At 40.4% G+C, this 26,559-nt stretch overlaps 1 protein-coding gene across 1 annotated transcript in view; it reads left to right on the top strand.

The window, feature by feature from the left end:
- LOC113038302 (gamma-aminobutyric acid receptor subunit alpha-2-like) overlaps positions 1-26,559 on the top strand; it is a 186,524-nt gene that overhangs the window by 122,520 nt on the left and 37,445 nt on the right. Inside the window, exons 6-8 of the mRNA XM_026195616.1 lie at positions 12,850-12,932; positions 17,054-17,197; positions 23,267-23,419. Of these exons, the coding sequence (XP_026051401.1) occupies positions 12,850-12,932; positions 17,054-17,197; positions 23,267-23,419 (380 nt within the window). The remainder of the gene's footprint in view (positions 1-12,849; positions 12,933-17,053; positions 17,198-23,266; positions 23,420-26,559) is intronic.

Here is a 26,559-nt window from a genome sequence, read left to right as displayed (position 1 = left end):
ATGTGCGCTTGCGGGGGAATGTAAACACTCAACAGAATGAACGAGTGAAACTCCCGCAGCGAATAGAACGGCTTGCAGTTAATGAATAGTTTCTAGATCTGAACAGCACATCTTATTTTTACATCTGTACTCCACTTTTCATTGATGTACAAGCATGTTCCACCGCCGCGCGATTTCCCCATTGATTCTGCGTCGCTGTCCGCTCTAAATAGCTGAAAGGCTGGCAGATGGAGTTCACTGTCTGGAATGGTGTTGTTTAGCCAAGTTTCCATGAAACACAGAGTAGGTAAGGTTAGAAATCGTACTCGGTTACGAACGTAACCTCGGTTCCCTGAGATACGGAATGAGTACTGCGTATGGGGAAGGCTCCTTTTTTCCTCGATACCGAAGCCTTTTTTCAATAATGCAGTGCAACTTCACTGCCATTGGTTTAATCTGTAAACTTTTTTTAAACCAATGACAGCGCTGCGTAGCTACGCGAGCCTGTGGCGATGCAGTGCGCCAAAGCCCACCAAAATGGGCGGGGTGAATGGCTATATAAGCAGGCAATCGCCAGAGGAAATCAGGTCATACGACTGAAGCGACAACACTGAATCCGCAGCCTCGTGGCACGGCATATAACGCAGTACTCGTTCCGTATCTCAGGGAACCGAGGTTACGTTCGTAACCGAGTACGTTCCCTTTCGATACTTCACTCATACTGCATATGGGGAACGAATTCAACAGTGCCGTGCCACGGTAGGGAACGACACAACTTATCTTGAACACTCTGCGGTCAAGAGGATAAGTGAGAGGGCCGGAGCCATCGAACCCTTGACGCTACACTGCTAAAAGGGAGCTAGCTCCCTGGAGGTGGTATGATGACGGAGTCTGCTAGAGGCCATCGTATCAAACCGAAAGAACCCAAGCATGCAAGGTCGGAATATCCAAGTTATAGAATCTGACAAAAGTGGACGGTGAGGGCCAGCCGGCCGCCTCACAGATGTCCTTGATAGAGACACCACTAGACCAGGCCCATGAAGAGGCCATCCCTCTAGTAGAGTGGGCTCTTACTCCTATGGGGCACTCAAGGCCCATAGAGGAGTAACATAGAGCGATAGCTGCAACTATCCAACGCGAGAGGCATTGCTTGCCTGAACGGCTGTGACTGCTCAATGTATATCCTCAAAGCCCTCACTGGGCAGAGTAAATCCAGCTCTCGCTCACCTGACAACGGAGGCAGAGCTGAGAGGGAAATTACCTGTGCTCTGAATGGCGTCGAGAGCACTTTAGGTACGTAGCCATGCTTGGGTTTTAAAATGACCTTAGAGTCACTGGGCCCAAACTCAAAGCATGCAGGGCTCACCGAGAGGGCCTGCAGATCTCCAAAACGTTTGACTGATGCTAGAGCAAGTAGCAGAGTGGCTTTGCGCGTTAGGGGCCGAAAGTCAGCTGACCGCAGCGGTTCATTTGTCTGGGAGAGCAGAAGGAGTTTGTCTGTTTTGTTGGGTAGGGAGCGGAGATTTGCCTGATGGATGTTAGGCAACGGTGTTCGAAATCCGCGTTTTCTGAGTCTCACTAGCGTGCCAGCTCTTTTTCCCCATCTTTGCATCCTTTTGAAGCGTGTGATCAGCGCAGCTGCTCTGCCGACAAAAATGTCCAGCAAAACATCAGAATAGTCGAAAACCGGTTATATATCAGGAGATGTGTGGTACCAAATGCCCAGCAATTCGCAATTGAACCTTTTCCAAAAGTGACTGTATGGTTTTGAGATCCATCTTTTCACACTGAGGATAACTGGGGGACTCATATGCAACTATTTCAGAAGGTTCAAATGCTCACCGGAAAGCTTGTGATCCACTGATAGATAGAGCTATGGACAGAGAGCTGGGTTAGTTTGATCTGGATGGCTTTTGGAATGATGGTGTTGAAAGCCGAACCAAACTCCACAAACAGGATCCTCACATAAGTCCCTGTTTTATCCAGATGTTGCAGGATGAAGTGCAGTCCCATGTTGACTGCATCATCTACAGACCTGTTTGCTCAGTAAGCAAACTGCAGGGGGTCCAGTAAGGGTCCAATGATGTCCTTCAGATAAACCAGAACCACTTTTTCAAACGACTTCATGAAGACAGACGTTAGAGCCACAGGTCTGTAGTCATTAAGTGCTGTTATCTTGGGTTCCCTATGTGTCGGTCACTACGAGTTATGTCGAACGACATATGGGGTCTCACTTGGGAGGCCAATCATCTCTGAGTTTAAGAAGAAACCCCAATGACAATTGGCTAGTGGATTTAACATACCTGAGCCACTCCCCGTGCCAACGGGTATAAATAGGGCGACAGGTGCATCCACTCATTCGATTTTTGCTTCGGAGCCGAGTGGTTGTATGAAAGCTGTTATACTCCACAAAGCCATTCATCTGCTGTGTCGGGAAGCTGTTCTGGTTGGCGGTACGGCGCAAACAGTGGTGTCCCTTTCTGCGATTTTCCTGGGCGCTTCAACTAAGAGAGCAGATTTCCTAAAAGAGCAAATTGCGGACATTTGGGTCTTTTTAAAGACATCGTTTCCTTCTGGATACGGTCGTTTCCTGTTCTCTGACAACGGCCACGATCGTTGTCTTCCGTGTCTGGGCATTCAGCACACTGAAGGCGGGTTCGTGGATGGTTCATGCACGCACTGCGTGTGTGACCATGGCAACGCTTTGATCGCGTCTCCCCTTTCTTAAAGGGAAAGGAGCAGACCCCTCTGTCACTACCCATTCCGGTTTCTCTGCCACGAGCAGAGGACCGCCGGCTAGTGCTCTGAGAGATTTGAAGGTGACAGTGAGAGCTTCTCCGCCGGGCCACGCCCCACGGACCTCTTACCCCTTCCGCAGTGTTTGTCCTGTGCAGCTGCTGGGTGATTTTGCTGGGCTGTCTTATGGCAGTCCCAACGGGTCATTCAGTTTGCCGCAGGGGATCAGATGTCGATTGCAGCATCTGGGATGGGCTGTTGACCTCTGTGGATGAAGATTCTGCGGGGCTGCCTCCCCGGGTGTTGTCGCCACTGCCGAATTGGACCCAGAGTTGACAGCCGTGCTTGCCCGGGCAGCTGTGAGCATCAGGATGGAGGTGAGTGCATCGCCCAGCCCTGAGTGCTCATGGCTGCTTGATTGGTTCTCGATGTGGAGCGCGGCTCCCAACCGCGTTTTGCTCTGGTTCCTTTCTTCCCGGATGTGCACATGGAAGTGATGTAGTCATGGATGGCCCCTTTTTACGGCCGGAAGCAGCTCATTTCGTTCCTCCGTCCTCACTACCCTCGATGGCGGGGCAGCTAGGGGTGTGTCGACATTGCCCACCAGGAGAGTGCGACAACCACATATGAGGCCACTTCAGCACTGGTTGCACTCCCAAATCCAGAGATGGGCATGGCGCCATCACACCGATGTGTCGCCGCCAATTCAGCCCCTGGTCGGACCTTGCCTTTCTATGGGTCGGCGTTCCCTTAGAACAAGTGTCCCGGCATGCTGTTGTCTCAACAGATGCCTCCAACACGGGCTGGGGCGCGACATGCAGCGGGCGAACAACACTGCGGCTGTTTCGTACATCAACCAACAGGGTGGTCTACGATCACGTCGCATGTCTCAACTTGCTCGCCATCTCCTCTGGAGTCAGACGTGGCTCAAGTCGCTGCGCACTACCCACTTCCTGGGGGAGCTCAATCGTGCAGTCGATGCGCTCTCACGACAGCTCACCTTTCCCGGGGAATGGCGACTCCATCCCCAGATGGTCCAGCTGATCTAGAGTCGATTCGGGGAAGCCCAGGTAGACCTGTTCGCTTCCCACGAGTCCTCCCACTGCCAGCTGTATTATTCCCTGTCCCAGGCCCCCCTGGGCATGGATGCACTGGCACACAGCTGGCCTGCAAGAATGGCTGGAGCGTGGGCTGTCACCCTCCACCCTGAAAGTGTATGTGGCTGCCATTTCAGTCCATCACGATGCAGTGGACGGCCGTTCCCTGGGGAGACATGACCTGATCGTTAGGTTCCTGAGGGGTGCCAGAAGGTTACATCCTCCTAGAACACCCCTGATTCCCTCCTGGGACCTCACTATTATCCTGACAGGACTTCAGAGGGGTCTCTTTGAGCTACTGGATTCAGTCGAGCTTAAGTTCCTGTCTCTCAAGACAGTGCTCCTGATCGCGCTCACTTCCATCAAGAGGGTCGGGGACCTCCAAGCATTTTCGGTAAGTGAAGAGTGCCTTTTGTTCGGGCCGGCCTACTCTCATGTTGTCCTGAGACCCCGGCCAGGATAAATACCCAAGGTTCCCACTACTCCCTTCCGAAACCAGGTGGTGAACCAGCAAGTGCTGTCCCTGGAGGAGGCAGATCCAACCTTGGCATTGCTGTGTCCCGTAAGAGAGCTTTGCATATACATGTACCGCACCCAGAGCTTCAGAAGCTCTGAGCAGCTCCTGGTCTGCTTTGGAGGTCAGCAGAAGGGGAAGGCTGTCTCCAAGCAGAGGTTGGCCCACTGGATAGTGGATGCCATCGCCTTGGCGTACCATTCCCAAGGCGAGCCGTGCCCCTCACATGGAGTGTGGCCTCTTCCTATGAGCTGGCGCAAGGCGCCTCTCTGGCAGACATCTGTCGAGCTGCGGGCTGGGCAACACCTAACACCTTTGCATGGTTTTGCAACCTTCGTGTAGAGCCAGTCACACTTGCTGCGCCATTCCCCCTAACACAGGGATGCGGGCACCTTTCTTCTCCCAGTAGAGTTCCCCGGCTGGCGCACCCTGGTTGAGCATCCTCCAGCACCCTCGGCAGTCACACTTGGCGGAGCAGTCTGCCTCAGAGTCCCCTTCCATATGCAGTACTGCCCCCTGGGTCAGTCCATATCATCATCTCCAATTGTCACCTCCATATGGGTAGGTTGTGGTCTCCGTAGCGACCTTTTCCTAAGGCTCGCTTCCCCATTGTCTTGCCAAGCTGAAAGAACAAATAGGGAAGATTTGAAGCAATCTTTTTCTGAAGGTTGAAATCCCTTCCATTAACTTTATGTGGGCGGAACAGCAGCGTGGCCTTCTCCAGCAGCGATGTACTAACCCTCTGGCCCCTTCGGTACCAAGGTCAGTGAATTTGTACTGGGGCTTTGGGAAGGTTATGACCTTAAGCGTAGCTTTTGTGGCACGCCACGTCTTGCCTACAATTGCAGCGCCACAGGGTTGTGACGGTGTTCAGGTTGTGGCGTTTTCCACAGGACCCCATATGTCGTTCGACATAACTCATAGTGACTGACAGATAGGGAACGTCTCGGTTACATACGTAACCCACGTTCCTTGATGGAGGGAACGGAGACGTTATGTCCCCATGCCACAAACTTGAACTGGTCGCTGTTGCCAGGACACATTCTCGGTTCCTCAGTGTAAAACCTAATGAGTGGATGCACCTGTCGCCCTATTTATACCCGTTGGCACGGGGAGTGGCTCAGGTATGTTAAATCCACGAGCCAATTTTCATTGGCGTTTTTTCTTAAACTCAGAGATGATTGGCCTCCCAAGTGAGACCCCACATGTTGTTCAACATAACGTCTCCATTCCCTCCATCAGGGAACGAGGGTTACATACGTAACCGAGACGTTTCTTTGGAATGGGGATGATAGAGGAGTGTTTGAAGCAGGAAGGGACTTCACACAACTCCAGAGATCTGTTGAAGATCTGTGAAATGATGGGGGCCAGCTGGTCAGCACAGGTTTTCAGACAGGCTGGTGTCACACTGTCAGGGCATGGTGCCTTTCTTCTTTTGTTCTTCCTGAAAGCCTGGCACACATCATTCTCACTGATCTGAAGTGCTGGAGGAGGGGAGAGGGGGATTGCAGGAGGTGTTAACGGTTGTGTAGAGAGATGGTCAAAACAGGTGTGGGGGGTTTCAAATCTACAATAAAACTAATTCAGGTCTTCAGCAAGTTGTTGATTCACCTCAGTGATGGGGGATGATGTCTTGTAGTTTGTGATTGCTTTCATACCTTTCCACACTGATGCTGAGTCATAGGAAGTAAACTGATCTTCCATCATTTTAGTGTAGTTCCTTTTAGCTGCTCTAATCTCCTTCTGATCTGCCCCCTTGTCTGTAGGCATACTCTTGATGAACCAGGAAGTGATCAGAGAGCCCCAAAGCTGCCTGTGGGACAGAGTGATATGCATCCTTTATTGCTGTGTAACATTGATCCACTATATTACTGTCTCTGATGGGACATTTAACATGCTGTCTGTATTTTGGCAGTGCTTTATTAAAGTCCCCAAGAATGATTAAAACAGAGTCCAGGTGTTGTTGCTCTGTCTCTGTAAACTCTGATTAGTGAGTTTTTGCAAAGCCAGGCTCATGTGTGCTTGCGAGGGAACACTTCAGGACGCGAGTTTTTGCAAAGCCAGGCTCATGTGTGCTTGCGAGGGAATGTAAACACTCACAACAAGTGAAATTCCCACAGCAAGTAGAATGGTTTACAGTTCATGAAGAGTGCTTCTAGATCGGGACAGCACATCTTCTTTAACACAGTTACATATGTACTCCACCTTTCATTGATGTAAAACATATCCTGCCACTGCGCGATTTCCCCATTGATACTGCGTAACAATCCGCTCTGAACAGCTGAAAGCTCGGCAGATGTAGCACACTGTCCGGTATGGTGTCATTCAGCCTGGTTTCTGTTAAACACAGAGCAACAGTGTGTGAGAAATCCTTATTTGTCCGGGAGAAGCAGTTTATCCATTTTGTTGGGTAGAGAACGGAGATTTGCCTGATGGATGCTGATGGATGTGTTCGAAATCCATGCTTTTTGAGCTTCATGAGCGTGCCGACTCACTCCCCCATCCGCGTCCTGAAGTGTTATGTTATGAGGAGCGCAACTGCTCCGATAACTAGAAATCAACAAAACATCTGAATAATCACAAACTGGTAGGAGATTTTGTGCTGTATTTTACAAAATGTTCAACAGTTCATCCCTGGTGAAACCGATCAACAAAAAAAAGAATAAAAACTAACAAAATCACTAAAACAGCTGAAAAGCTAAGCACCGTGGCTGACATGTGCTGCGCAATCCTGAAATGTTATTTTATCATTTTGAGCAAATTATAATTATTTCATTACTTTTAAACTGTTAAAGGTGCAAGGAACTTGCAGAAGAAAACTTCATAAAGAACAAGACAGAAAAAGTGTTAATGCCATGACTGGGCAAATCTGTCAGTGCTGCAAACTGTGGTACTCAGCGCATGGTCTGCTGTATCTTTTGGGAGCTTGGCTTAGCTGAAATATCACCATCAGCCTTTTTTTTTTTTTTTTTTTGTCTGTTCCTGTACAGCTCACTGCGTCAAACTATATTATGCTACTGGATTTCAGATATGGTAGATCTTGCAAATGTAAAACAGTTTTGTTTGCTCATTTATCATGAACCCAAGCAGCACCAAAGCACAAGGAATAAGCAAGCCTTTAGATCATATTTTTAAATGAGGAAAAAGCTCCATCACTCTTCATTTTGGTTCCACTTTCCACACTGAAAATTACCTGTAAAAGAACATCTTACCCCTGGTGAGCTAGGCTTGACATTTGGTATTGACCTTAAGGTAGAAGCCATATATTAATTCAACTGGAATAAAAATGAGACCTTAAGGCATAGACACGTTCGTACTGAACAAAGACTTTATCCAGAATTCAGTGCTTTCATTAGATTTAAAACATAAAAAATTAACATAAATTACAGAAAGATAATACAATAATAAATCAAAATATTTATCTAGATTTCTCCTACGAATTCCAATTACATATATTACATTACATTTAAAATACATATAAAGTTAAATTATATATAAAGTACCATTACATATATATTACACATCTTATGAATCCTGACAGAGCCTGCCTGCACTTTTACACAGTTCACCAGCTTTTGGCCTTTTTTCAGACAGCTCACTTCTCCAGCCCTGGGGTGCAGTTAGCTAGAGGTGTAGGATGGACAGATGGTTTCACTCGTCCTTACAGGCTTTAGGGACCTCTCACCTTTCCCAGATCAACTCACAGGAATGTAGCTAGAGGAGAGACAGCTGTGTTCTAGCTGCAGTGCGACTTTTACAACCAGCATCCTCTTTGACTCAGAGCTAAAACAGATGAGAGTGTTCAATTCTTATGGTTTTAAGATTAAACTGAGAGACACAAATTTGATAGGGAATAAAAGGAGCTGTGTGTGAAACCTTGTAAAGTGGCAATTGCCCAGTGGCACTAAATATTAGGTTTGCCTGATTTACTGGTTTGTTAGAGGGTAACCTTCCTTAGGAACTACAAAACCATACATTTATCCAAGCATTAGAAACCAGCCAATCTACCTGAAGAGAGTTCTTAAAAACTTTTTCTTCTCTTTTGTTCACTTCTAATCCCTGTTAAAATCATTTACTGGAATGTGTGTGTGTGTGGGGGGAGTCAGAGGTGTAGAAAGTGCACAAAAATTATAAGTGAAAATACAGATATTCAATTAAACTTTTATTCCATTAAAAGTAAGGAGATTCTTGCAATTGCATCGGAAAATAAATTGTTAAATAAAATGATAAATAAAATGTTTCGCAGACATACAAAGGTTTGGTTAAAGGAACAAGCCAAAACAAAATGCAACGGCACAAGTCAAAATCCTTAAACAAATCCTCCATGCTTTACACCCTCATGCCACCCAATATGTATGATTTCCTTTTTCTTTTCTTTTCTTTTTTTTCAGAAGAATACAGTTATTGAAACAAATATCATCTTTCTGCATATAATTCAAATGTAAGGATGATACTTCAAAAACTACACAAAGTGAACATGACGGTAACCCATATAACCCCAGTTGATGAATCAATGTCTTCTTAAGTGAAATGATAGGCAAATCAAGTAATTATTTAGATAAAAATAATTAATTGACAGCCCTAATTGTTGTAATAATTGTAATAATAAACAGTCCGTATTGTATAACAATACATCTCAATACACTTTTAAATTTGGATTATCAGAAGCAGGCTCAGAATTTAACTTGCAGGGCTTAGGGCAAAAATTGCCCCAAAATTCGAAATGTAGGGGAAAAAATAGTTATAATATATTATATCTCTCCGCATCACCATAGTACCATTTAAGGAATATCCTCTGAACACAAACTGCGTACGCTATTCTATTATATTTCCAAAAGAATAATTTTTTCAGTAATTTTAAAGTATTAATCTCCTAACATGATGCCAGTGGTTCCCAATTCCAGTCCTCATGTCCCCCAGAGCTGTATATTCTGCACGTCTCTCCTTGTTAACACCTGATTCAGATAATCAGATCGTTAATGAATATGATAATGAGCTTAGAGCATGAACCCTGTTCCCATTGACATGGTCCCTACACAGTGTTCATTGCTCCGTACTCCCTGAGCAGGGGAAATCTGTTGAAGTTTAATGTTACCTCTTTGGAACACTCATTCATGGATTTGCACTGTGTGACATCATATACCTCTGTAATAAATACAATTTAAATTCACGTCTCACACACTTCAATGCACTTTGAATGGAACATTCAAACGGGATATCGAGTGATGTCTACTTCGCAGAGCACTTACATTCAAATACAACAAACATCTGAAGCCATAAGAGAAACGTGCAGAGCAGAGGGGCACGTGGACTGGAATTGAGAACCGCTGCATTATGCAGTTGTAATTTCCCTGTAAATGCATTCATGCTAACTCTGAGATGCATTAAGTAGTCTGTGAAATCTACATTAAGGTCACTTCATATGCTATTACATCTGCAGTGTAGCGATGACTTTTGTTGATACTAATTTCTTTTGATTGGTAACAGCCCTATTATGTTTTGTTTATTAATTAATTTAATTTATTAATTTAAATAAAAAAAATGTGACATTAGACCCTAACATTTAATAAGTTTAGCAAAATTGCTCTTACAAAGTAAAAAAAAAAAAAAAAAAAGGAAATAAAAGTCAAAGAACATGTTTTGAAAGTAAATCTTTTTTTCTCCAACAACAACAAAAAAGTACAGTTTTATGGTCTGTATGAATATTTATAGAAGGTAAATTTTCTCAATTCAGGCAGTTGAACTAAATGGTATTATGAACCCAGCTTATATGTCTGAATGCCCAGGGTAGAGACTTTTGAAAGCAAATCCCTGCCGTAGGCTGTCGCAGAACTGCCTCGGGAACAGGTAATGTACTTTGGATCTTTGGGTCAATATGTTATTGAGGAGATGAGAGGCGCAGAAACTTGGAGAGCCTGAGACATGGCGCAAAGCTGGGGGAAAAGCCCAGGGGGACCTGTCTACCCAGGAGGGCCATAACGTTCACTGACCGTGAAACTGACAAATGGCCAGTAAAACAGCCGCAGCAGTGTGCATGCGCATTGACAAGCCAGCTGAGCTACGTGACCATAGGCACACATGTGCACACTGAATTAAAGCTGTAATGCTAGCTTCCTGTCACACTCTGTAATGATATGGTTTACAAACGCTAGAGGTTTGAGGATGTAAAATAAAAACAAATACTGAGATTTCCTTGCACACATTCACACTCGTAGGCTGCCATGTTTTATAGCTTGCAACACTTCTAATGTAGTGACCTTTACTGTTTTACACACTCATACCCTCTGGCACTCAGTATATCACATACAGTAATGCACAGACACATGCGCTTCTTACTGTCCTCTTCTGGAAAAATGTCACATCCTTTTGAGAGCTGTGGATTGTCAGACATGACGGGCACAAATTCTGCCTCCGGTTTCACAGCCACGGCCTTGGAGAAAGTCAAGGAGGAACAAAACGAATTCAGACGATGCTACATCAATCTGCAGAGGGGAACAGAATGAATTACACTACCACCTGTGGTTCTCCACAGACATGAACAAGAAGAACCCCAAAGCCATTAAACTGTCTGAGAGATGACTTTGACTCACCTTAATGGATCAGGCCTTGATACTCACTAATTAAAATCTTCAGTGATCTATTTATAGGTCAATTTATCCGACGCCATACAAGCTGTCTGCTTGTGACTCAGCTAATTTCAGGCAATGACTCATGCTGTGTACAGTACACACACAGCTTTTGAATGCTTCATCACGGTTAAAGAATCTGTTTTTAGCAGTTGTCCTTTATTCATTCATCTTAGTGCGAGTTTAACATTCATGCTCTGTTCGATTTTTCTTCCCTGTCTTCTGTCTTAAATGTAAATCATGACTGCAGATTCTTCAGTGGATTAAATAAAATATATAAATGAGTGTTTGATGTAGCAGTTCTTTATAATTGCCCAATCTTCTGTTTTGAAGTCAGCATATAGTCTAATGAAACCTATTTGCTTTCTTAATACATGTTTGTGGTCTTACTGAGAACAATTTATTAGTTTGCATTATAACAAAGAAAAATAGGTAACACTTTATAATAACTACACACTATTAATCATTAATTAAGCATTAGTAAACAGATAATTCATAATTTATAAAGCATTAATAGACAGTAATGATCAGTTTATTAATACAGATATAAATGCTTTATTCTTGATTTAAAAGCATATCTATAATGTGTAATTTCATACTTTATTCATGATCAATTTATCCTTTCTCAATGAAGTATAGCATTATTTACAAACCAGTTATTTAGGAGTTGCCAGTGATTCATAAGATCACAAGAAATGTAGTAAATTCAGGTAGTTATAAAGCATTTAGTAGTGGTCAGTTAACTATTTATGTGAGCTCATCTAAAGTGAGGACTAGTTATGACTTATAAAGCATTTATAAAGGATATTTAAAGGCTCAGTTATCTTCTAAACAAAAAACAGAAACAAACACCAAACAGTGATACAGAACATAGAAATATTAACAGCCTTTAAATCTCATTTGTAAAAGCTTTACAAGGCATAAATAGTCCTCACTTTAGATGAGCTCACAAAAATAGTTAACTAACAACTACATATGTTTTGTAACTAACTGAATTAACCCTGACTTACTGTAGAAATACATGTTAATAAACCATTTATTAACAATATAAATAACTATTACTATATATCTGAATAAAAATATGTATGAATGCACATTTAAATAGTTTATTAATCATTTACTTACAATTTCAAAAGTGATCTTATGAACCACTGACAACTCCTTAATTAACTGGTGTGTAAATAATGCTATACTTAATTTAGAAATGATAAATTGATAATTAATAAAGTATGAAAAAACTATTATTAAATATATTATAGATATGCTTTTAAATCAGGTATAAAGCATTTATATATGTATTTATAAACTGCTTATAAATGTATATTAATGCTTTATAAATGATGAATTAACTGTTTCCTAATGCTTAACTAATGATTAATAGCATGCAGTTATTATAAAGTGTTACCGAAAAATATTATTTGTAATTCAATTAAAATGTAATAACTTCTTAAAGTCTCAAAAAGATTTTACTTTTCGTCTGACATTATCTGGGCCACAGGATTTAGCAATTAGCTGAACAGTTTTTTTTTTTATAGTCAAATATTGTCGCCACTCTACAGGCATTGTTTGTCTTGTTGGCTTGTTAAACTACTGTTGTAGATAATGCAACTATTCTAAAACATCACCAACAGTTACAGCTGGTGAAGTCATTATTAAAAATTGAATGTGATAAAGATTACAGCAGTAGGAAGTAATACAAACTCACAGTCAAGTCTGGCTCTGTTTTAGTATTTACTGTGACACCCAATTTTCATGATCCAGTCAGTTCCCAACAGATGAAATAAAATAATTTCTTGTTGAATATCTTGTTTTACTTTTAAATACATTACATAACAAAAGTTGCAAATACTCTTTCAAGCTGAATTTAAAAGCTCTGTCTCTGTTCTTTTCTACATAGATTAACCATCCATGCTGAGTGTCCTATGCATCTGGAGGATTTTCCTATGGATGCCCATGCCTGCCCGCTAAAGTTTGGAAGCTGTAAGTAATTCTCTGTTGTCATCATTTAGCTTTTTTAGATTGCGTAACTGACAGCTGCTCAGATTCTCTGGAGTATTTTCTATACATGTTGCCTTGTGCGCATGACATTGAAATCTGTGGAACATACTGAACTGGATTAGGTGGGTGTCTGTGACTACAGACAGACTCTTGTTTGTCTTAAAGACAGCCTAGATCAGAAAATTCTTAGCAGCTTATCTTCTAGACACAGCTCAGAGCACCCAATAACACAGTGTCTTTCTCCCCACAACTCAGAATGGCACGTAATGTCACACCTGATGCTTATTACCCATCTGCGATTGCTCCTTACAATAAAAAACATCTATCCGAGTCAGCATTGTCGTAAGAATACAACATAAAACCCCAAAAGGCAGACCAAAAAATACAGACCTTGTTTTTCCTGTGTGGAGTCACCAGTCCTAAAACAAACAAACGTGTTTCGTAATTCCCCTCCTGTGCTGAGCCTCAGATTAATAGCCCAGCCAATGACACCAAAGGTCACCATGATGCAGCAGTCACACCTTTATGAATAAAACATCCCACTGGGCAATAAAACAAAAGTCCTTTGCTCATACATTTTCAGTAGTGCCTTTGCCCCCATAATACCTCTTTTTGACAGATGCAGAATGGTGACCCCTCACTGGATCTGTGATTCATGCAGCAGAAAGACACCAAAGAATTGGCTCTTTAGCAAGACATCGTACAGTGGGCTGCATCATTAGGGGCTTTGTTAACAACAGTCAATTAAAAGCACTGTTCCCTCAATCCCCCACAAAGCCTGTTTACTTGCTTTTATGTTGTTCTGTTCTTTTTTGCTCGCCTTATATTGCTTTTACAGAGTTGTCTGTTTGTTTATCTTTTTAAATATTCGTCATGTTTCAAGGCACATTTTCCCCCTTCTATTTAAAGACCTGAGAAATAGTAGAAAAGTGCTCATTTGGGTTGATTTTGGTTTTGTTTTTGTATTCTGGAGAAATGTTATCATTCATTTTAAGAACAGCTTGTTTATTCTCTTTAAAGAAAGCTGAGCGCATCTTAAGGAATAATAAACTTGATATAATGAATAGTTCAAAACATCTTTTTCTTCCCCTTCTTTTTTATGTCACATAAACTGTGATTTTAGGGTGCTAATTAATCTGGTAACTGTCAAAAGATGCACTTATGTATTACATTGCCAGAAGTGTCCTGTAAGCATAATTATTATGCGTCACTCTGGAATGAGAATTTAATTGGTCAGTTGTGGCAACCAATGTTTCTTGTACCACTCTCTCATTAGTAATTATTTTGTTTAAAACTCACATTATGTCTTTTTGCTCATGTATTTTTATTTCGATTTAGGATTTAGTTTTGTGCACAAACAAAAAATACATTTTTTATTTACTTTCTTCACTTTTTTAAGCATTGCATGATTTATTTTGCTTATAGTTTGGGTATTCTGCCTGCACTGCAAAAGAATTGCAGACATTCAAGGACCATTAACACTAAACACGAACGGCATAAAAAAAATCATCTTGATTCTCCACCGTATTCTATTTTTCTACTTCTTATTACTTTTCCATTATTTGGTCTGGTAAACAGGTAAAAGGTTCATTTCACACCAGCAGAATGAGTGTCCGGCTTTTATATGACTGCCAGCCATGATGATTTATAATTGAGGCTAATGCATAACGGCCATCGGAGTAGAGAGCTAATGACACACAAGCTCCTCATTCCCTCGTTAACCAGCTGCTCATTTTTTAATGCTCATTTTACAATAAACAACCATTTGAGGTGTGCAGTAATATGTAAGTTTCTACTACGACTTAGAAACTATTATTGGACTGTTAATCAAATTATAGCAAGGTCATTCACATGAAAATAGTGTTATAAAGTGATATGTGATGAAATATGTCCTTCTCCATTCCAATTTGAATTGCTTCTAATTCATTCTCTCATGTTATATTCTCTTTCTCACTCCCATCCCTTTTTTAATTGAGCTTTAACTGAGACACTAAATTTAACTTGTCTTGTAATGTGCTGAAAGTCTTTGACAGTGTTGAACTTTTCAGCCTATAGCCATTTCTCGCAGGCCAGACTAAATATGAAACGATGCCAGTCGTATAATTTAAATATTTATTTAAACATGGAACAATAATGCACTTCATTATCAATTACTATTCACAATGGATGAAGTGGCATTAAACTTGATGTGTTTAGCTTTTGATTAATGACCTTCCAACAGAATAAAACAATAAGGTTTCTATGTGGCCATCAAAATTTAATTAGCAATCCTCAGCCTGCTGTGTGAATTATGTTTCTAGTGTTAAGCCTGCCAGCTTTTCTCCCGCTTACTTGCTCAGGGTCATGTGGGCGCACATGTGTCTGTCTGTGTATGTGTGTTGTTTGTTCTGTGTACAGACCCCAAGATAATTGTTTTTCATGCTCTTTTGCAAAGTTCGTCCTTGTGTTACATTTCACCGTTATATACATTAGATTCAAGGAAGCTGCTAATCGGAGGGAGCAGTTGACCCATGGTTAGTCAGCTTTTATTAAAGTTGCATTCCAATTGCCCTCACTGAGATGCATTTATTCATTTTACTGGCCACTTTTTTTATCATGAGCTCTGTTTTGTTATAAAGTCAGAATTTTCAGTTGGTGCTTTTCCAGTATTTTTAGTTGGATGGTTTTAATTCTCTCAGAAGGCAAACTGACCAGTAAAATGTTTTTGCACTCAAATTGCACAGTGCATTCTGAACTGGTAATAAGTATATCTTAAATTTACACACTTTTTAGTTTGCATACTGTTTTGTAAAACAGGCTGTACAATAACTTATTTATGCACTACATGTTTTACTGAGCAAATAAGTACTAGTCAAAACAAAATACAAATATTGGTTTGGCCACCTAATTGTTTAAACCTCTTATCCAAGTTATTTTTAAAATTTAGTTTGGACATATCATCTGAAAAAAAGTGTGTGGTAACACTTTATTTTAAGGTGTCCTTTTTACACATATTCCTTACTATTATAATAACAATTAATTATGCATAACTTCATGCAAGTGACCCTAAGTCAAAACTTACTCCTAACCCTAACCCTATAGTAAGTAAATGATGTTAATTAATATTACTCAGCATACATATAATTGCACTGTAAAAAGGACACCTTAAAATAAAGTGCAACCAAATATGTTAATATATGTATACAGCATAATGGATTCTAACATCACTTAGGAATTTGAACAATTAAACAAATAACTAAAGACTTGTTTGACGTAAAAATCACACAGAGTCCCTAGAATACACTAGTGATGGATAATTCATGAACAATTTATTCATTGCATTTCTCACATGACAAATAAAAAAAAACTCAGGAGGATATAATTTCTCTTCATAAATTATCTTTGGCTGCAAGATATTGATTTCCTAATCCATAATATGATCAAGATTGTGTAGGTGGACATGTTCCATCACTATTATTGGCCTTAGTCAGGTTAGACGCTATATAGAATTTCACACAGATGAAAATGAAGCAGTCTGAATTAATGTGTGAAAACTTATCCCAGAGTGCTAATTAATGCATTTACTAACAATCATGCACTAAAATTATTTAGTCAAAAGTGTTCATTTTTATAAAGACTGCATTAAGAATGCTGACATGAAATGACAAACCTGTTTCCAAAAAAGTTGGGACACTGTACAAATTGTGAGTAAAAAAGGAATGGAATAATTTATAAAACTTATATTTTATTCACAATAGAATAAAGATAATATATCAAATGTTGAAAGTGAGAAATTTAATGCCAAATATTGGCATATTTTTTTTATTTCATGAGCTACACATTCCAAAAAAGTTGGGACAGGCCAGAAAAGTTAAATGTACATATCAGGAACAGCTGGAGGACCAATTTGCAACTTATTAGGTCAATTGGCAAAATGATTGGGTATAAAAAGAGCCTCTCAGAGTGGCGGTGTAAACATAAAGTTGCAAAGGGCAAACCTAATATTTATTGCTTTTTCAACTAGCCAGTCAGTCTAGAAGTATTGTTTTATGTGCATTATTTTCACCACACTTATATGCATTTGGTCAGAATAAACCAGTACTGCTTTGGTTTGTCTTTCTAAGATGCCTACACCAACAACGAGGTTGTATACATCTGGACAGCAGATGATGAGAAATCTGTTTCTGTGGCTCCTGATGGTTCTAGACTCAACCAGTATGACCTGTTGGGACATGTCATTGGCAAAGAGACCATCAGCTCCAGTACAGGTAAGTACTTTTCTATTCTGATTGTATAGTGAAGTTAAAGCAGATCAAAAGTGCTGGTTAAGATCTAGGCAAATGGTAGCGGATGAAGAAGGGAGAATATAACATTGTTTTAATGTTATTATTTTATTTATTTTATCATTGCATGTTTCCTATTGCATTTAAATAGTTCTAATGCGTTATTTAATATTATTCTCCAATGCAGAAAAAATCCATGTATATCACATCATCTTTATTGTCAACGACAATAAAGAGTGCATTATCAGTTACTAAAACCAGCATTTTCAGAGCTGTTTCTATGACATGTTGGACCAGGCAAAACTGAAACAAGCAAGCAGACTGAGAGTTTCAATAAGGATGCAGTTATGATATTGTGATGAATTGATATATGGTTTGCATTTATTGTGTTACAGTACATATTATGATAATTGTTAATACCTAGCTTATTTTTTTTTTCATTTTATACAACACCAAATCCTGTGTATTTACACTGAATGCTGCTGTCTGCCTTCCTTTGTTTATCAGTATTTGACGCATAGTTACAGATTCATGCTGGATAATGAAAACCTCTCTTGCTCTTTAACACAGTTTATTTATATGCATGAGTCTGTAATACTCTTCTGTACATAACCTTCTCTTTATGAAATCTCTCTTTTGCAGCTGACAACCTGAATTAATTATTTTTCCTTGCTTCCCACATGCTTTTCTCCTTTCTTCCAGCTTCAACATACGCTTACAAATTCCATTTTGTCTGTTAGTAAAGTCATTTATCTAACCTGCTTTGCAAGCACCTAGCTTATCGATTGCTCTCTGTCACAGTTATTGGGGTCATACCGCCTCTGTGAAGCAGGAAGAACTCAAACAAGTATGAGTGCAGAAGAAAAGTGTGTGTGCTCAATAAGACGATGTGCACATGTCAAAATGAGAGATGAAATTGACCTCAAGTCCATATTATTTGTGGCGCACTTCTTCTAGAGCCAGTGAAAGGGAAATTGGTCATAAATGAGTAAGCTTTGATCCAAAGGTATTATATAGATCATAGAAGTCCAGATTCCATATTTACCTCTCAGCAAAAGTCGCACTCAACCTGTCCTCCAACCAATACGCCCGTACAGGTCGTTTGTCCAAATCCCTGAAATACGACCCATCAGAGCGTATACTACAATTGCGCCCCTATTGGCAAAAGGTTGTTTTCATATTAATTATTTTGTACTCTTTTATTTGCACTCTGGTTTGCGTTTCGTGTAGCTCAATTGGTAGATTATTGCGATATACCTTGATATGTAATCATGCTATCATGGGTTCAATCCAAGGGAACGGACGTGCACGAAAATGTATATGCTTAATTAATCATAATTTAGCATGATTTCTGTGAGGGTTAAGTTTAGGGGTGGGGTAAAATACACTCGGAAGTCACCGGGCATTCGGATGGATCAAAAATATGTGACGCAGAGTTGGGGAAGCACTGTACCTACTCCCACCTCTGACGCATCGACCTCGACCACGAACTGATGTGTGGGATCATGGGCGACTAAGATGGGAGCCAAAACGAAGCGGCTCTTGAGGTTGGTAAATACAACTTTGGCTGTATTAGACCACCTGAACATAGTTCTGGGGGAGGTCAAGGTGGTCAGAGGTGAGACTAGTTGGCTGAAATTGCGAATAAAACTGAAAAAACTAGGGCCTTAAGAGAATCTGGACTTGGCCAATCTATCAAAGCCTTAACCTTGTCAGGATCCATACATATTCCCTCAAACAAGACAGTGTAACCAAGGAAGGAAACAGACTGTGCATGAAATATGCATTTCTCCGCCTTCACAAAAAGCCCATTCTCTAGAAACCTTTGGAGCACTCATCTGACGGGTTGCATGTGTTCCCGGAGAGACAAAGAAAAAAATAATATGTCATCCAGGTAAACATATATGAACTGATCTACCATGTCTCTCAACACGTCATTGACGAGTGCTTGAAAAACCGCTGGCGAGTTGGAAAGCCCGAATGGCATAACCAAGTATTCAAAGTGCCCTCTAGGGATGTTAAAGGTGGTTTTCCACTCATCCCCATTCCTGATGTGGACCAAATGATAAGTGTTACATAAATCCAATTTTGTGAAGATGGATGCTCCCTGTAACCTCTCGAAGGCTGAAGACATCAACGGCAAAGGATAGATATTCTTCAACGTGATGTTGTTCAACTCTCGGTTATTACTACAAGGTGACAGAGAACCATCCTTCTTACCAACAAAAATTTACTCCGCCCCCGCTGGAGAAGAGGAAGGGCGGATGAACCCCCATGCTAGAGAATCAGACAGATATTTGTCCATGACCTCCCTCTCAGGAATGGAAAGAGAGTAGAGCTTGTCTTTAGGCAGGGACTTACCTAGGACTATTTCTATGGCACAGTCATAGGGACCATGCGGAGGAAGAGAAGCAGCGCTTACTGAACACTTTCTTCAGCTCCAGATACTCCGCGGGCACGTTTGACAAAACCGTTGCCTCCTCCTGAAAAATAGAACCAGACACAGAAGACCAAGCAGACACCAGACAAGACTCATGACAACACTCGCTCCACAAGGTGATGGTCTTGGAACCCCAGTCCAAGGGCATGACAAGTGTGCATGTTGTTCGCCCATCTCAGTTTCACTGGAAGGAGAAAAGATGATGTTGAGGACTTCCTGGTGGAGATCCCACCCGATAGTAGCCTCAAGTTTAAAACTGGGCTAGCTCTTTTACCGGGCAGGAGAATAGAAAATGTCCAGAGCCACTGCAATACTAACAAAGTCCTCTGGACCTCTGCCTCTTTCTCGCTTCTGTCTCGAAGGTGCAAGGCTGCAAGGAGAAATACATGGAACATCTGGTAAGGTTGCTCTACAGAAGTTAGGCTCACCAGACTAATTCTCAGGAACTGGTAGGCGGGGTTCCGGACGGTAGTTCGACTCGAGGACAGCTCGGGGAACAGACATGCAGGCGGCACAGCGGGAATGCTCAGCTGTTGTATCTGCTGGGTGAGCTCGGACACCTGTGTCACCATCGCTTGGACAGCACATCCGGTGTTGACGATGCTCTCTTGCTGTTAATCCATAAGGGTGATGCTGTGGTGGCCGAATTAGGCTAGGGATGTGGAACTTGCTGCTTCCATGTTGGTCAGAGCATTCTGTAATGGGAAATGATGGTAAGGAAGCAAGTGCAAGTAAATGAAATAGGATTTATTAACAGAGTCCAATGAACAGAGAAGAATTGCAGGAACAACAGGAATGTAGAGTATCTGACGGTGATCCAAGAAGTGGCGATGAGAAAAGACAGCAGGAGAGCGTGACACAGGAACAGAGATGAGTGGTCCGTGGCGGTGTGGAGTGGATGGGGTTCCAGAGGAGCGAAGATCCAACGATGAGATGAAACAGAGATGAAACAGGAATGAGAAACCAGGCATATGAACGGGAAACTTCAAACAACAATCTTACAAACACAAGATGAAAGAAAGAGCAATAAGTAGGGATCGGGTAATGAGTGGCAGCTGTGGCTGATAAACAGTTAACGGAGATGCCCACATGAAACGATCAGTGCTGATGAGAGACACACAAAACTCCACCCACATAGTGCAAAACAGAGACGATGGTTTACTAACCGTGAGACTAGGGGCTTGAGCTCCACTGAAATAACACTGTTCCATGTAACGTATGTAAAAAAAGCAAAAAAAATTAAACAAAATTAAAAAATTATAGTCAGAACGGAAGTCAGATAAAACTGACTAAATGAATGATTATGAGTGTAAAGTACATTAACATCGAAAGACAAAATCTATGAATAAAACGAATAAAATATTGAAATAAAAATTTACATTGGCAGACTGGCAGCTACAATTGGTTGTTAAAATAAGAAGTAAAATCATAGATAGACAAAACATTCATTCCACATTCTTAGGACTTAGGGATGTCATTTAGGGCAGTGATCCTCAAATCTGGCTTGCGAGATCCACTTTCCTGCAGAGTTTAGCTCTAACACTAATCAAATACATTTTAGTTTACTAATCAGTGTCTTCAGGCTCATTAAAAAAGGTAGGTTTGTTTCATTAGGGTTGGAGCTAAACTCGGCAGGAAAGTGGATGCCGCGAGTCAGATTTAAGGATCACTGACTTAGGGTTAGGTTTATTTATATAACTATATTATAGGGCTTTTTTTGTGATTGCAATTGAGATTGTTGTATAATAAATATATAATGTATTTAAAGATGCAGCTTCTATGTAATCTTAGTTGCGTAAAGAATGCTTAAAAATAGAGCAACAATTCTATCTATAAATATATTTCAGCTGTCCATTTAATTTAGTTTAATTATGTATATTTAAAAAGTAATGCATTTGATCATGCTTCCTCATTCATACGTAAGTTGAGGATTTTCCTTTCTTCTGAGTAACTCAAGCTTGAAATACCGCCTAATTGCAGTTCCCACAGAATGCTTTCTAGCATTCAAAAACAGCTGGATGAAGTGCAGCAGAGTGGATCGGAATTTGAGAATCTGACACGTTATATGAGGACATTCCATAGGTGTATTGTTTTTATTCTATATAAACTGTATTTTCTATCCCCTTACCCTAAACATACCCCTCACACAAAACTACAGGCGTTTAAAATGTTCTGTTGGATTTACAAGCTGTTTTCCTCATAAATTTCCCACAAGATCAAAACTTGTGATTACTATCCCTGTGGGGACATTTAGTCCCCATAATGTAAGGAATACCAGGACCCCACACACAAATTGGTGTCACTATTAAGACACATTTGAAAAAAAAGCTCTGGTTGTTTGTCAGTGCTGGAGAAAGGGTTTGTACTTGCTTCCAGATGAGACACCTATTTTATTGTTCCCCCTCAGCTGAAATGGAAAAGACAAATGTTCCAGTGTTTGTTTTTAAAGCACCAGAAGCATCTGTTTATTTTTCATTTTGTCATTTTAATTGTCCTCCATTCTGCCTCCCAGTGCAGGGAGAGAATGCTAACTCAGTCAAAAATAGGTTTTCCCACAGAGATTAGTATTTCAACCTCAGGTCTTGTTCAACTAATATTTTATACACATAAAAATGAAAATTCTGTCATTAAAAGAGAATATACTTTACAGAATGCCAGGGGTTTTCTTTTCTAGAATGAGGGCTGATAATGAACAAATGCAGTCCATATCACTATATATGTAATATTACAAATCGTTCACTTTTGCACATTGCCAAGTTTGTTTCTGAAGTGTCTTGTTACTGAAAGCACAAGCACAGTTTCAAAATTCTTCTGCCATTCTTTAAAACCAGAACTATTAATTTGCTTATATAAATAGTTAGCATGATAGTTGTTAAGTTTGGCTATGGTGTACAATTAGGAATGTAGAATATGATCATGCAGAAGATATGCTTTATAATACTAATATACAATCAATATGTTATGATTAGGCATGCTAATAAGCAACTAGTTGATAGTGAGAATTGGTCCCTATAATAAACTATTATTGACATGGCCATGAGGTTTTGTGCTAGAACAAAATATGACTGATGAGTCTATGCTATTGCAAAGAAGTAATCGAAAGAAAATGTAGACTTTTACATGAGTCTCCTGATTCTCCTGATATACGATAGACCAGCCACTGAAAAATAGGATTTCCTTTCATTTGATTTTTATGGAAATTTCGAACCAAAATTAAATGACCTTTGCAGTGTAATTTGGTCATCTGACCTCTGATTTTAAAGACATAATTGCAGCCCCTCATGCTCTGTCAGAAATTCAGAGAGAACAAAATTGCAGAGCTTTCAGATTGACCAATTGTCTGTCACTTCCTTCTCACTGTTGAGGTTAGAACATTCAATCTGCCCCAGCCATGCTGGGAAAGCACTCGAATCCTCTGCCCTTGGTGCTGTGATCTACAAGAAGCAATCAGTTAAACCTCCTCTTGAACACAAGACCCCCACCTCCTACCTCTCAGTTGCTCTTCCTCCATGATCATCCATAAATAAAATTCTGAATATTTTAGTCTGTGTTGTCTCATCAATAATTCTTCCTTCTTATGGTCTCTCTCTTCTCTTTTCTAATTTCTCATATAGGAGAATATGTGGTGATGACAACGTATTTCCATTTGAAAAGGAAAATTGGCTACTTCGTGATCCAAACTTATCTCCCTTGCATAATGACAGTCATTCTGTCTCAGGTCTCCTTCTGGTTGAACCGGGAGTCCGTTCCAGCACGTACCGTCTTCGGTGAGCTTTTCTTCTGTTTGTTTACCAATGCACAGATGTACTCTGCGAGTAATCCGGCAAATAATACGTCCAGCATAGAACTGCTGTTCACATTATGAGACTACATCAAAACATACTGTGCATTATATTTGTAGAGATGCTTTTGTTTTTATCTGCCATTATGAAACAACAGGACACATTCAGTAAACAAGAACACCTGGGATTATTTGAAAAGTTTGTATTCCGTGTAAAAGTTTTTCAGAGAAGTCCTAAACCTGGATAGTGATGGAATCTGTTTTGAAATGCTGTAATTACCACAGCCACCACACAAGCACCTAATTCATTACAGATTAGATGAACCTAAACCTGGAGTCAAATGAAGTAAAAAAAAAAAAAGTAAAAAAAAGTAATGCTGACAGGACAGAAAAGGAAAAGATAAACACAAGAGCGTTGCAGCTGTATCTCCTTCAGCAGCCTGTTCGCACAGGATCTTTAAGAAAGCTGAAGTTAAGAGATTATAGCTTATTGAGCTTACATCCACTTTGGCATGGTGTCTGACTTCATTTGCGGTTTGCTTTTTAACGAGGGCCGGAGCATCAGGTGCAAAGAAGTGCTCATTCTGCCAGAATTACTGTGGAGGATGTTACTGATGAGAAAGTTTCTGCAATCAGCTACAGAATAAATGCATTTCTGACACTTCTCACAACCATTCTTGATTCACTCAAGCAGCACACTGCACGATTTTCAGGGGCCACACGTTAGGCAGTTTTTCAATAGGAAGAATCGCTGTCATTTACGTTTAGTCATTTCGCCGATTCTTTTATCCAAAATGACTTACAATTGGGGGAAACATAAAGCGATTCTTCTTAAAGTGGCAAACAGTGCTTGTAATACCAAGTTTTATGTATTGTTCAAATCAGTAAAAACTAGAAAGAGAAGGAATAAATAAAGGGGAAGGTTTTTTCGTTTTTGTTTATTTTTTATGCAGGTGCTGAGCCTGAGGCTGTTCTATTTGCAAGCATCAATGTCTTGAACTTGATGCGAGCAGCAACTTGAATCCAGTGCAAGGAGATAAAGAGAGTTGTAACATGGGCTCTTTTGGGCTCATTGAAAACCGGTCTTGCTGCTGCATTCTGAATCATTTGTAGAGGTTTGATTGTGCATGATGGAAGTCCAGCCAGAAGTGCATTGCAGTAGTCCAGCTTAAAAATTACAAGGGCCTGGACAAGAAGTTGTGCAACATGCTACGTTAAAAAGGGCCTGATATTTCTGATGTTGTGCAAAGTCAACCTGCAAGATCAAGCAGTCTTTTCAATGTGGTCTTTGACGTCATGGTACTGCTGACATGTTATTGAAGCCCAGGTTGCTTTGATAGCGGCCTTCCGCTCCTCTGTATTGCTTGTCAGATGTTACTTATCTTCCTCCTCACAATACCCCATAGATTCTCTGTGAGGTTCAGGTCAGGCATGTAGGCTGGCCAATCAAGCACAGTAATTTTATGGTCATCGAACCATTTGGAAGTGGTTTTGTCACTGTGGGCAAGTGCTAAAGTCCTGCTGCAAAATGAAATCAGCATCTCCATAAAGCTTGTAAGCAGATGGAAGCATAAAGTGCTCCAAAATCACCCCAAATCATCACTGATTTCAGAAACTTCACACTGGACTTTGGATTCTGTGTCTCTCCAATCTTCCTCCAGACTCCAGACCTTGATTTCCAAATGAAATGCTAAATTTACGTTCAACTGAAAAGAGGACTTTGGATCACTGAGCAACAGTCCAGTTCTTTTTCTCCTTACCCCAGGTGAAATGCTTCTGACATTTTTTTCTGGTTCAGGATTGGCTTGGTTCTAGGAATGTGAAAGCTGTAGCCCTTTTGGTCTATGTGGTAATATATAGTACATTGAGCAGGACATCCATATGCTCACCTAACATTCATCGACCTCAAATATGGCTTATCATCTGAGATATGTATAGTAGCAACTTTACATGACAGCTCAATCTAATGTTAGCCTATAAAAAAATCGCATTTTTGTGCAGAGTGTGGAAGCTAAACAGTAGTGCACTTGAGATCCTGCAGCACAGATGAAGGTGCTGCCCGCCCTTTTGGGCATTTACTGGAGATTTCCACAAAACTATTGGAGTGAAAATTAGGGCTAAATTGTTCAGTGTGAATCCAAAAGAGGATATTCTAGATGCAGGAAAACTTGAATTAAAACATGCACAAGTAGCATCTATTCACTAAAACAAGAGAATAAGATCATAGGAATCACTGGGGTTTAAAACCAGAATATATTACAGTATAAAACAAGGAACAGGTGAAAGTGATAAGTTGCTTTGGCGGGCAACTATGGAATAATGAAGCAAGGCAATCATAAGTAAAACCATGAGAGCAGGTACTACATATCAAAATTCTACTGTTTCTAGTTAAGAACCAACCACGTTAAACAACATTATTAAATTATAAGGTATTACTGTATGTAAAGAAGACAGTCCTATGAGAAGACCAGAGGGGAATTTTTTTTTGTTGTCTATAAGTTGTCATTTCTATTAAGATGTTAGCTGCATATGCAAGCAGTGAAAAGCAAGTCATTGGTACGAACACAGTTTTGAGTGCTGTAGTAAACATGGTTCCTTTTTATATCTTCACTGAACACTATGGCAGTAACTGTAGCACTAAAGACTAACGTAATTAAAAGATAAAGAACTAATCAGTAGAATAAAAACTAGAATGATTAAAAATAAAAACAAAGCAAAGGACAAGAGTAACACACTCAAGAAGACTAGGAAAAGAGCTACAGAACATACTGAAAGTAAAAAGTAAATGAGAACACTAGATAAATAAAGCAAGAAAAAAAAACACTAGTAAGGATACAAGGATGCCATAACAAGACTAAAACACAAGTGGAGAATGTAGCACAACAAAGTGTGTACATATGGCACAAAACAAACTAGTGAAGACAGTAGCAAGGTTTCCATCTAAAGCTGCAAATTTAACGTGTGCAAAATTGGAATATTGCATAAAACATAAGCGTCATTTCCATCCAATGAGTCAAAGAGAACATAATACACTCTTACTGATAAACTAGCATTAATATCACTGAGAAAAGTAGGAGTAGGCACTAATTATAATAATTTATAAATATAATAAATTATATGCACCTC

The sequence above is a fragment of the Carassius auratus genome, chromosome 21 (assembly GCF_003368295.1).
Source record: "Carassius auratus strain Wakin chromosome 21, ASM336829v1, whole genome shotgun sequence".
Lineage (NCBI taxonomy): Eukaryota > Metazoa > Chordata > Actinopteri > Cypriniformes > Cyprinidae > Carassius > Carassius auratus.
The sequence above is the reverse complement of the archived record's forward strand: the minus strand, read 5'-3'. Positions and strand labels throughout refer to the sequence as shown.